The sequence below is a fragment of the Camelina sativa genome, chromosome 4, assembly GCF_030686135.1.
Source record: "Camelina sativa cultivar CO46 ecotype springtype chromosome 4, ASM3068613v1".
NCBI lineage: Eukaryota > Viridiplantae > Streptophyta > Magnoliopsida > Brassicales > Brassicaceae > Camelina > Camelina sativa.
The window spans coordinates 30,173,545-30,188,943 of record NC_141883.1 but is presented as its reverse complement, the minus strand read 5'-3'; the positions used below and the strand labels follow the sequence as shown (position 1 = coordinate 30,188,943).

The window sequence follows — 15,399 nt, the reverse complement described above, 5'->3', positions numbered from 1 at the left end:
TAACCCTCTAATATGGAGAAGTTGCTCAACTCTCTATATTCTCAACTCACTTGTGATTCTTCTTCAGTTGCTAATCCATTGCCTGTGAGTTCCATGAGAACCCATATTCCTGGATATGTAGAAGCTCCCAAGTTACAGAGGATGAGCATAAATCAAATGTCTGATGCAGATTACTCAGAGACACACATAAGCAGTAGATGCAGAAACAAAGGGGTCACTCAGAAACTGAAGAGATATTGTAAGACAAAACAACTCTATACAGGAGGTTCGTATTCAGTTTCAAGGTGAATATTTGTACATAGCCTATGTATAGATTAAGTTTGGTCTAAGGAGTTTAGCCTTGTTTTGTTGTTCTAGTATTATCTTTGGCTCTTGAATGCTAATAAAACAGAGTCAGTTATATGTGATCAGTAATTGTCTGTGACATGTAGCAATGTTGGTGGTGTTGTACTTGATGGATGAATATATTTGATGGCCAAAGATACAAGAACAGTACTAGAACACACACACACACACATGTGTGGTCAGTGGTAAGGAGTACATGAGTGAAGAAGAGAGATAGGTGTTGGGAGATGGTTGGCATTGAGAGTGAAGGAGCATATGATCCTTGTATAGAACTTTGATGTGACGAGTCTTCCCAAAATGTAAGCTTTTGAACGGAGGACGAGAGTGAGATTAAGCGGCAGGGAAAGAGTACTGTCGAGATGGAAAGAGACACCGCCGTAGAGAGGAACCTGATGGCCATGCACCACAGTCAGCAAGTTCGTTTCTCTGTTTCTACCAACCGTGAACTTGTTCATCTCACCGGAGGAAAGGAGGAGGTTAGAGTAGTGAAGGAGGATAGGAGAAGCAGTGACGTGCACGGAGAAGAAGTTTGATGGGTTTCGGTAAAAGATCCTCACTGTCGAATTGAGAGACAACATGTCCGTAGGCACTCCGCTCAGATCGTTCCCGGCTTGCACGTATAAGTTCCTCACGAGCATCCCCTGCAGCGCAACAACAACATTCTTGTCTATTTTTCAGTCTGACACCTAATCACATTCCAAACCAAATCAACCCACATTTGTCTACTTGTCTCTCAATAGATTATATTTGTATTATATTCATAGTTGGCTTCTTTTTATTTATTTTTGTATTTTCCAAAAGTTAAGCTGTTTCTTTTAAGGAGAAAAAAACAGAAAACACTAGTTCCCACTAGACGAGTGAACTCAGGGCTTTTAGAGTCACCGAGTGAGAAAGGAGTTACCTTTACAACAACTTTAGGAGGGTAGGATTTGCTAGCACCCCAGAGAATAAGAGAGAAGAGAGAGAACAAGAGTACTAAGGAGAGGAGCAAGCAAGCGTAGAGGCGCAGATTCCGAAACGGGTCGTCGTCGTCATCTCCGCCGTCCGTTTTGTCGTCTCCACCGTCGTTGACGAATCGACGGTCTTCACGGACGGACTTGTAAGAGAGGAGGGCACGGTCAGAGAAGCGAGAGGTGGATGACTCACGGGAGTGATGGATCGGTGAGCAGTGGTAGTAATGCGGGTGTGAAGGTGAGCCCATGAGACTGCAACCAGAGCCGAACGACATCTTCTCAACGTCATGGTTGGAAGGACTCTGTACGTAGTAAAGAGGTCTAATGGCGGAACGCGGCGGAGACAAAGCCGCGTCGATGCTTGTTGCCTCAGAGTCTGTCTTCGCATGCATGTTCTTTCTCTTTCCTTTTAAGACAAGAAGCAGAGCAATGAAACAGAGAAACAGAGAGGGGTAGTGCCGTGTTTTTGGATCTTTTTCTTTGTACACACCACGTCGAAACGAATTTGGGAGAGTGTGCAAAATTAAAAGAAGAGAGCCGTATAGTGAGAGAGATGATGGGGTCTTCATAAATCATCTTTTTAAGCAATGGTTGGTCCCATTTTTTAGTGGTACTACTTACTCACGCGCTTACAGGCGTGGCCATAACACAAAGTACATTAGATGGCGGAAGGTGAGCCTCACGGTCGGGACTCAGAGCGTAGGACTATATATATGGACACAGTCAACTGTACTGACAGAGTTACCCAGAATGTCTTTGAAGATTTGAAAAAAAAACTCTTTCTTCAATAAATATAGAAGAAGAGAATTGAATCAAGATTCTTTTACGTTCTTAAAACTTTCCTCAGTTTGGTGGGTAAAAAAGGCCCATGTTACAGGCCCAGTCACATTATTATAACTTCCTTAAATGTTTGTATATGGTTCTTCTCCTTATGCATGATGATGCCATTGACTACAAAAGATGCACGAGCGAGATACAATAACACAAGACTGATCACATGTTCTTGACATGCTAAAGAATGATGGCTTGTGAGCCATCGTTAGCTGTGAATGTTGTTTTGTTTACGTCCTAGGGAGCAGCAATGTACAAGTCAATGTATCATCTGGTTTTGGAACAGCTCGACCAATTTACAATCGAATATGATACGTATACCGTTCTAGCCTGATTAATATTGAACCGGATCAGTAATATTACCGCATTAATAACATGAATTAAATAATGAAGATTTTTTCTTTTTGTCTTTAACTGTGAATATGAATTGATGGACAAAATTAATGAAACAAGAAACTAAACGATCTAACATTTGAAAAATGGTGAGATTGAGGACACAAATTTCTTTGTTTTGTAGGTTAAAAAGACCCACCACATGCACCCACATTTTAATTTGATGAAATTGACCCCTAAAGAACGATTTTGTTAAAAAAAAAAAAAAAAGGGACCAAAAAAGTAACAAAAGCAAATAGGTGAATTTGAAAAAAGTGTTGTAATTAATGTTAAAAAAAAAAAAGAAAAAAAAAAACAGAGATGATGAGCAAAAACACCATTAATGGCATTCATCGAAACAAACAACAAAAGAGACGATACAACTCAACTCAACTCTCAAGTCTATCATCGCCTCCTTTTCTCCTTCTTCCCCTAAATCCAGCTTTCACTGTTCTATTTCTTCTTCGTTGATTCATCCATCAATCATCGTCGTCTTTCCTCATGTGAATCTCTGAACCCACAATACCTTTGTCCAACGCCACCGTCTTCAAATTCCTTCTTTTGGGGTATGTCTCTTTCTCTCTCTCTCTCTCTTCAAGTTTCTTTCTGCCAAATTTGGGATTTTTCTTCAATGGGTCTTAAATTAGCATCGAGACAATCTTAGGAAGCTATGGAATTTAGGGAACTAGGTTTTTTTTTTTTTTTTTTTTTTTTTTTTTTGAGTCCCTTATTCTTGTGATGAATCTTGCCATGGGAAATTCTCGGATCCGGTTCTGTTCCTTTTCTCAATTTAAAATCAAATTCAGCTTCACTTTGGTCTTAACCAACAACTTCTTCTATCTGATTTCAAAATTTTAAAAATTTGCCCTTTTTGAGTTTTTTTTTGTTTTCGTCCATGTTTGAGATCCTGAGGTTGAACTTTGTGTCATTGTTAGTTCAACAATATTCATTCTGATGCTTGTCTGTTTGTATTTCATATTAAATCTCTTTCTTGATTAGCCTGCGATTATTCCATTTGATTACTCTAATTTAGATGTTTGATAGCCTGTGATTGTTACTACTAAATCAGTTGTAAACATTGGAATTTTAAGCTTTTAGTTTTAGCATTGTTTATATTTTCTCTTTGAATTTGCGAATAACCAAGATACTACTACTATTAAAGCCTAACTTGTTACATTACTGTTTCATTTCGAAAGGAATTGTGAAGAAATCTAAACGGACTGCAGGGAAGTGGGAATGAGCTTAATCACAATAGTTTCCAAGGCTAATTTATTCTCCAAACGAAGTGGCTGCTACGTTTTATATGCTTGTACCTACCCTATATGACTGGAGTTGCTGCAGTATGGTGTACTGCTTAGAGATTATTGATCCCTTGTTCCGGATATAAAGAAAAGGAACTTGATCTAGTGCACCGGGTAACTACTTCTAACCTGCTTTTCTCCAATTTTTGAACTAACATGTTACCTGATTGGCTAGGATAACATTTCCTTTCGTAAATTTTCGAGGTTTTTGGTAATTGTTAACATTTCCTCATGATGTATATAAACTTACTTTTGGCCATCAATTCTTTTCCTGCAGAAGAACAAAGATCCAAAGGAGTATATATCATCTGCAACAAGAGAGGAGCAGGGCACTTTTATGTTATAGTTATTAGAAATTTGGGTAGGTTGGAACTCTCCATGGCTCCTGGTGGCAGTGCATTGAAAGAAGCCCTAGAATCTAACTCAACAGGCTTGGATTATGAGGTTAAGATGGCAAAGGTTGAGGCTAATAACAAACCAGCAAAATCAGGTAGTGGCTCCATTGGAAAATTCCACTCGAGCAATGGTGTATATGAGCTCCTTGAATGTCTGGTTTGTACAAATCTTATGTATCCTCCAATTTATCAGGTGTGCCTCTTTTCTTTCTTTGATCTGTAAAGTATGGTTCATTCCTTAATTTGGTAGTAGATCTATAATCAAAAATGTGTTTGTGATTGTTCCAGAAGAAATGAAACATTGCTTTTTTACTTCTAGTTCCTGTTTGCGATTTTTGTTCTTTGTTCCTCCTTTATTTAATGTTGACATCTATGTTTGTTTCCCATAGTGCCCAAATGGCCACACATTGTGTTCAAGCTGCAAACTGAGAGTGCAAAACACATGCCCTACATGCCGCTACGAGCTTGGTAACATAAGATGCTTGGCTCTTGAGAAGGTTGCGGAATCATTGGAAGTTCCATGCCGGTACCAAATTTTAGGGTGCCATGACATTTTCCCATACTACAGCAAGCTCAAGCACGAGCAGCATTGCAGGTTTCGATCCTACAACTGTCCTTACGCTGGTTCTGAGTGTTCAGTGACGGGTGATATTCAAACACTTGTTGACCACCTCAAAGATGATCATAAAGTTGATATGCATGATGGGTGCACATTCAACCATCGTTATGTGAAGGCAAATCCGCACGAGGTCGAGAATGCTACATGGATGCTTACGGTAATTCTATATTTATACATTCCCCCTTATAGCTCTCTACTCATTGTTAAATTGAATTTGGCGTAATAGCCCTTTCACTCGTCATATCTCGTCATGATTTTGGAATCCATCGTCCATGTCACATACTGTTTGCCACATCTTTAAGATATAAGAGAAGGAACTTGCACTTTCACTACTTGAATTGAATCATAATGTATTTGATGCTATTTAGGTCTTCAACTGTTTCGGAAGACAGTTCTGCTTACACTTTGAGGCGTTTCAGCTCGGGATGGCACCAGTGTACATGGCGTTTCTACGGTTCATGGGAGACGAGAACGAGGCTAAGAAATTCAGTTACAGCTTGGAAGTTGGAGCTCACAGCCGTAAACTGACATGGCAAGGGATACCAAGAAGCATCCGAGACAGTCACAGGAAAGTCCGTGATAGTCAAGACGGACTCATCATTCCTAGAAACTTGGCTCTGTACTTCTCTGGCAGTGACAAAGAGGAACTCAAGTTGCGAGTCACTGGACGGATTTGGAAAGAAGAATAAGCTAATGGTGATAGTAATGAGTCATGATACCAAAGCAAAATGGGAAATAAAGAAGAGAATAAAGAAATAAGCTCTGATGATTTTGATTGAATCTAAACGGATGAGTTGTACATAACAGCCTTGAGAGAGCTTCTTGGTCATATGGGAGGAGTTGAAATTCCAGTTTTTTTGTTTTTTCTTCAACTTTCTTTTTCAATAACTATGAGATGAAAATTATCCCATGATTGGTTGAAAAAAATATTTTACGGTTTGCAATATTACAACCTTTGCCTTGTAATTTTGGTTTTGTTGGAAATAAAATAAAGATAGATCTTATTTGTTCTTGGATCAATGGTTTCTTTTTTCAATATCATACCATATGGTTCAGGATAATGAACATGAGAAATGTTTGGATTTAAGAGACTTTTTCATTTGCCAAGCATTATTTTTCTACGTACCAAACTGATAAATTATGAATTTCCAACTAAATGATGGGTCAGAATTTAGGAATGTGAATGATTGATTACAAAGATAGGCGGGTAGTAGTATGGTTCGGAGAGGACGTGCAAGACGTGAAGGCTACTTAACATTATCCTACGTTGGTAATGGTTATATTTAAATAACAAAACTATTAAGCGAATGTGTTTTTTTTTGCTCCCGACTTTATCGCGAAACAGGGAACACAGAGAGACTTACAATATTCATTCTAACAACATTAATTTTTTTTCTTCTTTTTCTCAAACTCCTTTTTTTCCAGATTTCTAAAACTTTCAGGCTCGCTAATTTTATTTTTCCCCGACATTATTCAAATTTTTGAGATTATACGGATCCTTCCTTTGAGGGTTTTCTGAAGCATTCACTCTCTACATCATCGTCATTTTCTTGGATTGATTCAATGGCAGAATCGAGGTAACCAATCATAATGTTTTGATTCTCGAAGATTTTTCACAATCTTGATATGATCTGGAATATGTTCTGCAAATTGTTGTTTCAAAACTCGCTTTTTTTTTCTATAAACAAACGAATTTTTAGATTTTAAAACAAGGGAAACATGTGCATGTTGATGATATACATTTTCTTATGTTTTCAACAGATAAAGACATTGACCGAAACAGAACAATAAGACAAAACCCGTGTTGGCAAAAGATCTGAAGATATGTTCTGTTGCAGTGGTGCGGATGAGGAACCCGCCGGTCCGCCCGCAAACCAGTATGCAGCCCCTCCTAACAAAGCCGGGAATCCCAATTTTGGCGGTGAGTGCCCTAATTTTCCTCACCCGTTCCTTAACATACATTTTTATGTTCCGAGTTTAACACCACGAGCATTTGGGTTCTGCGTTTCTGCGTGTGTGCGAAATAGGTGGGAATAGAGGGGAACCGAGGAATCCAAACGCAGCGAGACCAGGAGCTCCTGCAAAGGTTTTGCCCATAGAGATTCCTTCTGTTGCATTGGATGAGTTGAACAGAATGGCGGGTAACTTCGGCAACAAGGCACTCATTGGTGAAGGTTCTTATGGACGTGTCTTCTGCGGCAAGTTTAAGGGAGAAGCTGTTGCTATTAAGAAGCTTGATGCTAGCTCTTCTGAAGAACCCGACTCCGATTTCACCTCACAGGTACACTTACATACTACAAAACTTATCGTTCAGCTCATTTCCCGAATCAGTCCCTTCTGGCCGAGGTCCGAGGATCATATACCATTAGGCTAAAATATTTAAAGCATATACCATTGTGTTCCCTATTAGGTTAAAACCGATTTTTTTTCTCTCTCTGTTTAGATAAAACTACTGGTATTTGCTAATCTAACCAGCTTCTATTTTAAATGGCAAGTTATCGGTGGTATCTCGGCTCAAAAACGACCATTTTGTGGAGTTGCTTGGGTACTGCTTGGAGGCAAATAACCGCATTCTCATCTACCAGTTTGCAACCAAAGGTTCTTTACACGATGTACTACATGGTACGTAATTTCAACTTTCACAACTCATATGTTATAGTGTATCGTATGTGATATATATATGGATCAATCGAATGAATCTTTAGGGAGAAAGGGAGTGCAAGGGGCTGAACCAGGACCAGTTCTGAACTGGAACCAAAGGGTGAAGATCGCATACGGAGCAGCCAAAGGGCTTGAGTTCCTTCACGAGAAGGTCCAGCCACCAATAGTCCACAGGGACGTGAGGTCGAGCAATGTCTTGTTGTTTGATGACTTTGTGGCCAAAATGGCTGATTTCAACTTGACCAATGCTTCCTCCGATACCGCGGCTAGGCTTCACTCTACTCGTGTTTTGGGAACGTTCGGCTATCACGCTCCAGAGTATTATACCATAAACCAATCAATTCATTTGCTTAAAACGTAACAATCGGATGGTTCTTGATGACGTAAGAGTGTTATTGTCTTAGGTATGCAATGACAGGACAAATAACGCAGAAGAGTGATGTGTATAGTTTTGGTGTTGTGCTATTGGAGCTCTTGACAGGAAGAAAACCCGTAGATCATACCATGCCTAAAGGTCAACAAAGTCTTGTTACTTGGGTACGTACACATATTAACATATATTATATGTTCGAAGGATTCCATATTTATCCTTATTAAGCCCTCTTACTTTTGTCTTCTTGTTATATAGGCAACTCCAAGACTAAGTGAAGACAAAGTGAAACAATGTATAGATCCGAAGCTTAACAATGACTTCCCTCCCAAAGCAGTCGCGAAGGTCCGTTCTATATTTCTTTTGATATATATATATATATGAACCGTTGTCTTTATTGGTTTGATAATATTGGTTTTATGACTTATAGGCCTTTAACTTGTAAGCATGAAATACCTAGTTATCCTAGAGATCGGTTTTTGTAGTTCTCATGGTAACCAAATGTCCGAGTACATTTAGATATTAGTTATGCGTCTCATATTGAAAGCTAGTGACATTGCAATCTTAAGTTGAGGACATAGGATATATGACCCTTTTGGTTTAGTTTTGTAATACTGAATTATTTTCTTGGGTGGTCGAACAGTTGGCAGCGGTGGCGGCCTTGTGTGTTCAGTACGAGGCAGATTTTCGACCAAACATGACCATCGTTGTCAAGGCACTTCAGCCTCTTCTTAACTCTAAGCCGGCTGGTCCTGATTCTACTTCCTAAATAACCAGTTTACCATCATTACTCTTCCTTTTGTTGTTGTTGTTGGTATGGCTATTTTTCTCTCTTCTCTATTCGAATAATTATGATGAATGGTTATAAGATGTTGTTATTTTATTGAATGTAACTTATAATTTTCACTGGTTTTAAACACCTTTCGTTCTTGGTTGTTGTATCTAAGCCTTAAATCAAAACTCTCACTTTTTGAGGAGTCAATGCAAGAATATTAAATTAGTTGTGAGATTTTAAAATTCAAGAAAAATGTTAGATTTTTTTTTTCTTCATTAATTTTTACTTAAATATATTTTTTTTTGTGTGAGAGATTATAATGAAGTATAATCCATTAAAATTTTCTTTTAGTTTTTAAATTACTTCTCTTGTCAAGAATTTTTTTATTTATAGAGATTTATGTAGATTGGATACATCTAATCCGTTGACCTAATTTTGGATAATTACTTAAATATACATAGAAAATGGTCACATATATATATATATATATATAAAGATAATCAGATTCTATATTTAAGAATGTATATTTTTTAGAATAATAGGTTTACTATATTGTGGGATAGAGAACAAGATGTCTATGTCGGTAATTAACTTCACAATTATTAGTATCTGATTATAATATCAGAAATTAAGGTATCTTAAATACGTTTAACCATTTTGTGTAAAGAGAGACAAATGTCATAAATTGCATCTTTCTTTGATTCGTTTATCTTATTCCCCAATCTTACTTTTTGGTTTGCCAAATGTACACATTTCAATTCTTGTGGGAGTCATCTTTCCATTTTCTCTCATTCGATTCAGTTACCAACACTGGAAACTTCTTTTTACCACTCTGCATATCAAAAATTTCAACCAAAAAAAATACTTTTATCTTCTTTTTTTATATATATCAAGATTGTGAATTTAATATGAACTTTAGTAAATATTATTAAGTTTCAATCGTGTTATATATCTCAGAAGCATGAATAAACAACACAATGACGACATCCACAGTTCCACACATTGACCCACTAGTTCACTAAACAAGTAAACCCATATGAAGCTGAAGTCCCAAACAAACCACATTCACCACAACTCTTTTTTTTTTTTTTTTTTTTTTAACTCACCACCACAACTTTATATTTTTAAAAATATAAAAAGAAAAATGATTTTATTTATTTATTCGAATTGGGGGGGGAAGAAAAAGAAAATGAGGGAAAAAGGAGAGAGACACATTGGGATTTTTTTTTGTTAAAAAATATTAAATATCGGCATTAAAAATTATAATAAAAATGAGTAGATTTGTTTCACTTTTTACCAGAATGTAAAGAAAGTAAATAACAGTAAAGCACATTTTAGGTTTTTTTTTTCTTTTCTAACTTTGTGTTTTTTTTTTTAATTTTATTTATAATAATAATAACAAACCCGTCTCCTTCTCCTCCTCTTTTGATACCCAGCAGCAGTAATATATAAAACTCAGCTGCGAATCTCGTCGTCATCGCCCCGACGAACCCTCCTGTTTCGCGTCTCTTTCCCAATCCCAAATTCAATTTCCTTGATTCGATTTCCTTCGTTTCAGGATTCGTATTTGACGTAATCCGGGTTTTAATTTTTAAATTCGGATTATCCATTTACTTACATACAGATCTCGATCGAACGCTTATTCCCGATTCGATTTTGGATTGATTTCGTTGTCACGATTCGAGAAGAATTCAATCGGAACGGAGTCGCTCTCTTTTTTATTAGGTTTCCTGAGGTTTTAAGTTTTCGCGACGCTTCCGTGTGAGAGGAGAAAGGATTATGGAATCATTTGGTTGATGAACAAAGATAAGTGTAAAACGATGCCGGGTTTAGCACAGAGAAATGAGCATTACTCTTCTAGGTTTTGGTCTGACGATTTCGATGGAGTTAGCTACGATCAGTTGCAAAAGGTACTTCTTCTTCTTCTTCTTCTTCTTCCGATTCGATTCTCTGGATTTTTTTTGTTCTTACGTTGAATTTAGCCCAGATTGGATCGTTGCCTAGTCTTTTGCTTGATGATTTGTTTTTAGGTTACTTGTGATTGATTTGCTAGATATGTTTCTCTTGATTCAGCCTTTGGTGGTTTTGATTATTGGGTCTTAGTTTTTGTATATCTTGTTTAACATATTCTATACTCTGGCTATAATGCTCGTTTATTAAACCGTGTATGCGTTCACGTTTTTCTTATGATTTACTATACTCCAAACCCCATTTTTATATGAACTTCGTGTTACAGTTCTGGAGTGAGCTGTCGCCGAAAGCTAGGGAGGAGCTCCTTAGGATTGATAAGCAGGTTTTGTTTGAGCAAGCTCGCAAGAATATGTGCTGTTCCAGATGCCACCGCCTGCTGAAGGAAGGTTTCTCGCAGATTGTTGCAAGTGGGAGGGCCGCTCAACGGAAAGTATTAAAAGATCAAACCGACGGTAAATCAGCTGCCAGTAAGAGATATACGGTTGCATACCAGAACCCTGCTATTCATCGCTGGGGAGGTCTCAGCACTACACGTGAGGGATCTCTCACACTTCAGGACTGCTTTTTGTATGCCAAATCTTTCAAAGGGCTTCAAACTGTAAGTTTCATCCATGGTTTCCCTATTCTTGGTTTGTTTGGTACAGTTTAACCTAGCTAATCTATTAGCTCTAGCAGGTGTTTGAAAGTGCCCATGCTCGAGAGAGGGAACGTGAGTTGCTTTATCCCGATGCTTGTGGTGGCGGAGGTCGGGTTTGGCTAAGTCAGGGGATTGCTGGTTATGGTAAAGGTCATGGAACTAGAGAAACATGTGCTTTGCATACCACCAGGCTCTCTTGTGATACATTAGTGGATTTTTGGTCTGCACTTGAAGAGGAAAGTCGATTGTCACTTTTGAGAATGAAAGAAGAGGATTTCGTGGAAAGACTAAATGACAGGTTTGTTATTTGCTGATTCAAAATTCTTGGATGTTCTGTCACACGTTCAGTTAAAAAAGTATTTCGATATGATCTTGTTCTCCGACTAGGGTGGTGTATTAGGAATCCGTACTACTTAAATGACCATATTTTAAATTAGATAATGATTAGGGATTCAGTATTTTCGACTTTTGGGATGTGCCTGTCAAGTCATTGTATGCATTACTTAGTTGTTATGTTCTCCTTCTCTTCTTTTCATTGACTTGTGACTTCTTTTCCTTTCCTTAATAACATGTTGACCTTTCAAACTACAGATTCAACTGCAAAAAGTTTTGTAGAGACTGCAGAAGAAATGTTATTCGGGAATTTAAAGAACTTAAGGAACTTAAACGAATGCAGAGAGAACCAAGATGTACCGACTGGTTTTGTGTTGCCGATACAGCCTTTCAGTATCAGGTCTTTTATCTTTCTTAACCTTTTCCTCTTACTTTGTAGATTCCTATTTCCTATACTACAAGAGCTTTGATTTTAAAGAGTAAATTTGTCAATATACCTGGGAGAGGCTTATATTGGAAGGTAGAATCAGAAGTGTAATTGCATTTTCTCAGGTGGACGTTGATTCTGTCCGAGCAGATTGGAGTCAATATTTTACAGAGAATGCTGGATATCATCAATTCGAGTGGGCTATTGGAACTGGAGAGGGTGAATCTGATATCCTCGAGTTCAAATATGTTGGCAACGATCGGAGTGCCCAAGTCAAGGGCATAGATCTTCGTGGATTACACGAATGTTACATTACTCTTAGGGCATTTAAAAAAAATGGCCGCTCCTCCGAGATATCCGTCAAAGCCCATGCATTGAGAGGCCAACAATGCGTTCACTCCAGGCTTGTGGTTGGGGATGGCTTTGTTTCAATTAAAAGAGGGGAATGCATTCGAATGTTTTTTGAGCATGCTGAAGAGGCTGAGGAAGAAGAGGTAACTGAAGATTCATAAGCTTTGCGGCCCAAAACCTTCAAATATTTACAACTTTGCAGATATTATATCCCCTTGTTAAAATAATATCATTGTGTTTCCAATGATTTATAAGGATGAAGTCATGATAGACAAAGATGGGAATGAGCTTGATGGTGAGTGCTTGCGTCCACAAAAGCATGCTAAGAGTCCAGAACTTGCTCGAGAGTTTCTTCTAGATGCTGCAACGGTTATTTTCAAGGAGCAGGTTTGTTATAGCTTCCTCTAAGTACACCTTCCATTCATTGTTTTTTTATGCTGTATTTAGGTGTATTCATTTTTATCTTTGCGTGGTAATATCTTAGGTTGAAAAGGCATTTAGGGAAGGTACAGCCCGTCAAAATGCACACAGTATATTTGTCTGCCTTTCATCAAAACTATTAGAGCAACGTGTTCATATTGCCTGCAAGGAAATTGTCACCTTGGAGAAGCAGGTTTGTTTGTTCGCCGCATTCAGTCAATCTACGCAATTTAACAACACACTTACGCTTTTATCTGTCCCACAACTCCATCATCTCAACATTTGCAGGAAAAACTTCTAGAGGAAGAAGAGAAAGAGAAGCGTGAAGAAGAGGAGCGAAAAGAAAGGAAACGAATTAAAGAAAGGGAGAAAAAACTTCGTAGAAAGGAGAGGTTGAAGGAAAAAGAACGAGAAAAAGAGCAGAAGAATCCAAAATTTAGTGATAAAGCAATACTGCCAAATATGTCGAGGGAAGAAGATGGTTCTCCAAATCTTGATGAAGAAAATAACAAAACCATAAGTTGCGAGGAGTCAGGAGTTGAAAATGGAGATGTAGATTTGTCTTCACCTGGATCTCTTGATGATCAAGATGGAGAGTGTTTGGATGGTTGCACTTCTCCAAGAGCTGAAACCCACTATTGTGATAGCACTGATAGGGAGATTATAGATCGTGAAGATCAAAACGGGTGCTTTACGCAAGGAAATCCAAGACCTGTTCATCATACAGCAAGATTCTGGAAAGAGGTTCAGCCTGATCATTCTTTGAGGTGGTCAGAAAAAGGCAGATATACAGAGAATGATTCTTTTGTCAGTTGTTCTGAGGCAAGGTACTGTAATGATAGATCAGAAATGTCTTCACGACACTTCAATGGGTCGGATAAAAATTTGAGAGTGAAAGCTTCGAAGTCTGGTGGTAGCCCAAATAGCATTAGGTCTCATGAGGAGTTCCAATGTTCAGACGACAGGACTGGTGAGAGATATGGTTACAATTCTTGCAGTTGCAAACCCATTAATGGTTACCGGGAAAAGGTAGATTCTAATATATCTGCAACCAGAGGCATGCGAGAACCCAAAGCAATCTTCAAATCAGACTCTGATCTGGATGTCTCCAAGCTTAACCGAGCCAATAGGTATACGCAGTCAAATCATCGACGAGAGATAAGAAGCAAAATGAAAAACAGTCAAAACGCTTCTATGATGGACCCAGTAAATGTGAGAAAAGTATTGGACTCCGTGGAGCTGAAGCATCCACGAAACAGCTCAAACTCTGACATATCTTTACTTGCATGTTCAACATTTAAGTCAGAAGAGACTGAAGATGTTAGCTCCGTTGTGAAGTCAGCTGACATAGTGTCTCTATGCAAGGCTACAGATAAGTTGGGTAATGGGAATTTTAGTAGTTCAACCGAGGAAGACAAGAAGATGGAAGTTCACATAATACAGAAGATTGATGACCTGTACTCAAAAGATCCTATGATGAGTAGAACCTCCAGTTCAGACAATTGCTCTTCATGTCCCAGTGAAGGAGATAGCAATACAGCTTCTTCAAACAACGGAAACAGTGAATCATCCTCAATGTCTGATTCCGAAGATGCCAGTCCGCAATCTGAAGGAAGGGAGAATATAGTGGATATTCGGAACGATATGCCTGACTGTCACGAGAAGATGGCAGAGAAAGTGACAGAGAAGAGTATTGATGAAAGAGACGTTTTAAGGATTAAGAATATGTCCAACCTTCCAGCTGACAACAAGGAGAGCAAATTAGCAGGAACTCCTTTTATGGTTCCCAGCCAAAACATGGAAAATATGGTACCAAGTGTTAATACTGGTTCCTATTTGCCCCAGCCACAAAACATGATGTTTCCCCAAATGCTTAACCAGAGTATACCATTGTCATCAGTCTTCCAGACTCCTACAACAATGGGCTACTATCATCAAGCTCCAGTCTCATGGTCTGCAGCTCCAGCCAACGGATTAATGCAATATCCTCATCCTAACCATTATGTATACACTGGTCCTCTTGGATACAGTCTGAATGGAGAGTCCCCTCTATGCGTGCAGTACGGGACCCCATTGAACCATTCAGCAGCCCCTTTCTTCAACTCCGGGCCAGTTCCAGTTTTCCATCCGTTTGCTGAAACCACCACAATGAACACTGTGGACCAAGCTCAAACTCTTGAGCCATCAGAGCACAGTTATCTGAAGGAAGCAGATGAGAGGAAATTAAAAGAAATGCCTGTGATGAAAACTCCAAGGAGCGGAGGTCTACAAACTGAGGGTGATGAAAACTTCTCCTTATTCCACTTCGGTGGCCCGGTTGCTCTATCAACAAGAAGTAAGTCGAATCCTGCTCATTCAAAAGATGGAATTTTAGGGGATTTCTCGTTGCAGTTCTCAGGAGATCATGTTTTTGGTGATACCACCGGCAATAGTAAGAAGGAGAAAGAGAACGTAGTTGGTGAAGAGTACAACTTGTTTGCGACAAGTAACAGATTGAGGTTTTCTATCTTCTAAAAGTTTTTATACAATATCTTGGATTGTTTTGGCGTCATGGAGAACGCAGTAAAATACCTTTGGTTGTTTTATTTCATGTAAAGATCTCTGCATATTTCAAAGGTTTTTGTTTTACTCAAAAATG

The 15,399-nt window shown here is 38.5% G+C and overlaps 4 protein-coding genes across 4 annotated transcripts; 3 read left to right on the top strand and 1 right to left on the bottom strand.

Annotated features, from left to right (window-relative positions):
* Positions 1–440: 440 nt before the first annotated feature.
* On the bottom strand, positions 441–1,847 carry LOC104782692 (uncharacterized). The gene is made up of 2 exons (XM_087511092.1): positions 1,247–1,847; positions 441–986 (listed from the first exon to the last, which is right to left on the bottom strand). The coding sequence occupies exons 1-2, from the start codon at positions 1,688–1,690 to the stop codon at positions 525–527; spliced, it is 906 nt and encodes a 301-aa protein (XP_087367218.1). The 5' UTR covers positions 1,691–1,847; the 3' UTR covers positions 441–524.
* Positions 1,848–2,769: 922 nt separating this feature from the next.
* On the top strand, positions 2,770–5,820 carry LOC104782691 (putative E3 ubiquitin-protein ligase SINAT1). Its single transcript, XM_087511091.1, has 5 exons — positions 2,770–3,067; positions 3,698–3,916; positions 4,080–4,390; positions 4,587–4,973; positions 5,185–5,820. Exons 3-5 carry the CDS (start codon positions 4,181–4,183, stop codon positions 5,503–5,505), a joined length of 918 nt encoding a protein of 305 aa, XP_087367217.1. The 5' UTR covers positions 2,770–3,067; positions 3,698–3,916; positions 4,080–4,180; the 3' UTR covers positions 5,506–5,820.
* A 275-nt stretch (positions 5,821–6,095) lies between these two features.
* LOC104782690 (protein CYTOSOLIC ABA RECEPTOR KINASE 4) lies at positions 6,096–8,885 on the top strand. The gene is made up of 8 exons (XM_010507695.2): positions 6,096–6,393; positions 6,578–6,737; positions 6,844–7,097; positions 7,312–7,438; positions 7,522–7,795; positions 7,882–8,014; positions 8,106–8,192; positions 8,491–8,885. The coding sequence occupies exons 2-8, from the start codon at positions 6,641–6,643 to the stop codon at positions 8,614–8,616; spliced, it is 1,098 nt and encodes a 365-aa protein (XP_010505997.2). The 5' UTR covers positions 6,096–6,393; positions 6,578–6,640; the 3' UTR covers positions 8,617–8,885.
* An 814-nt stretch (positions 8,886–9,699) lies between these two features.
* Positions 9,700–15,397, top strand: LOC104782689 (uncharacterized). The gene is made up of 8 exons (XM_087511805.1): positions 9,700–10,532; positions 10,859–11,191; positions 11,269–11,528; positions 11,822–11,963; positions 12,116–12,484; positions 12,597–12,728; positions 12,826–12,954; positions 13,050–15,397. Exons 1-8 carry the CDS (start codon positions 10,419–10,421, stop codon positions 15,273–15,275), a joined length of 3,705 nt encoding a protein of 1,234 aa, XP_087367931.1. The 5' UTR covers positions 9,700–10,418; the 3' UTR covers positions 15,276–15,397.
* Positions 15,398–15,399: the final 2 nt, after the last annotated feature.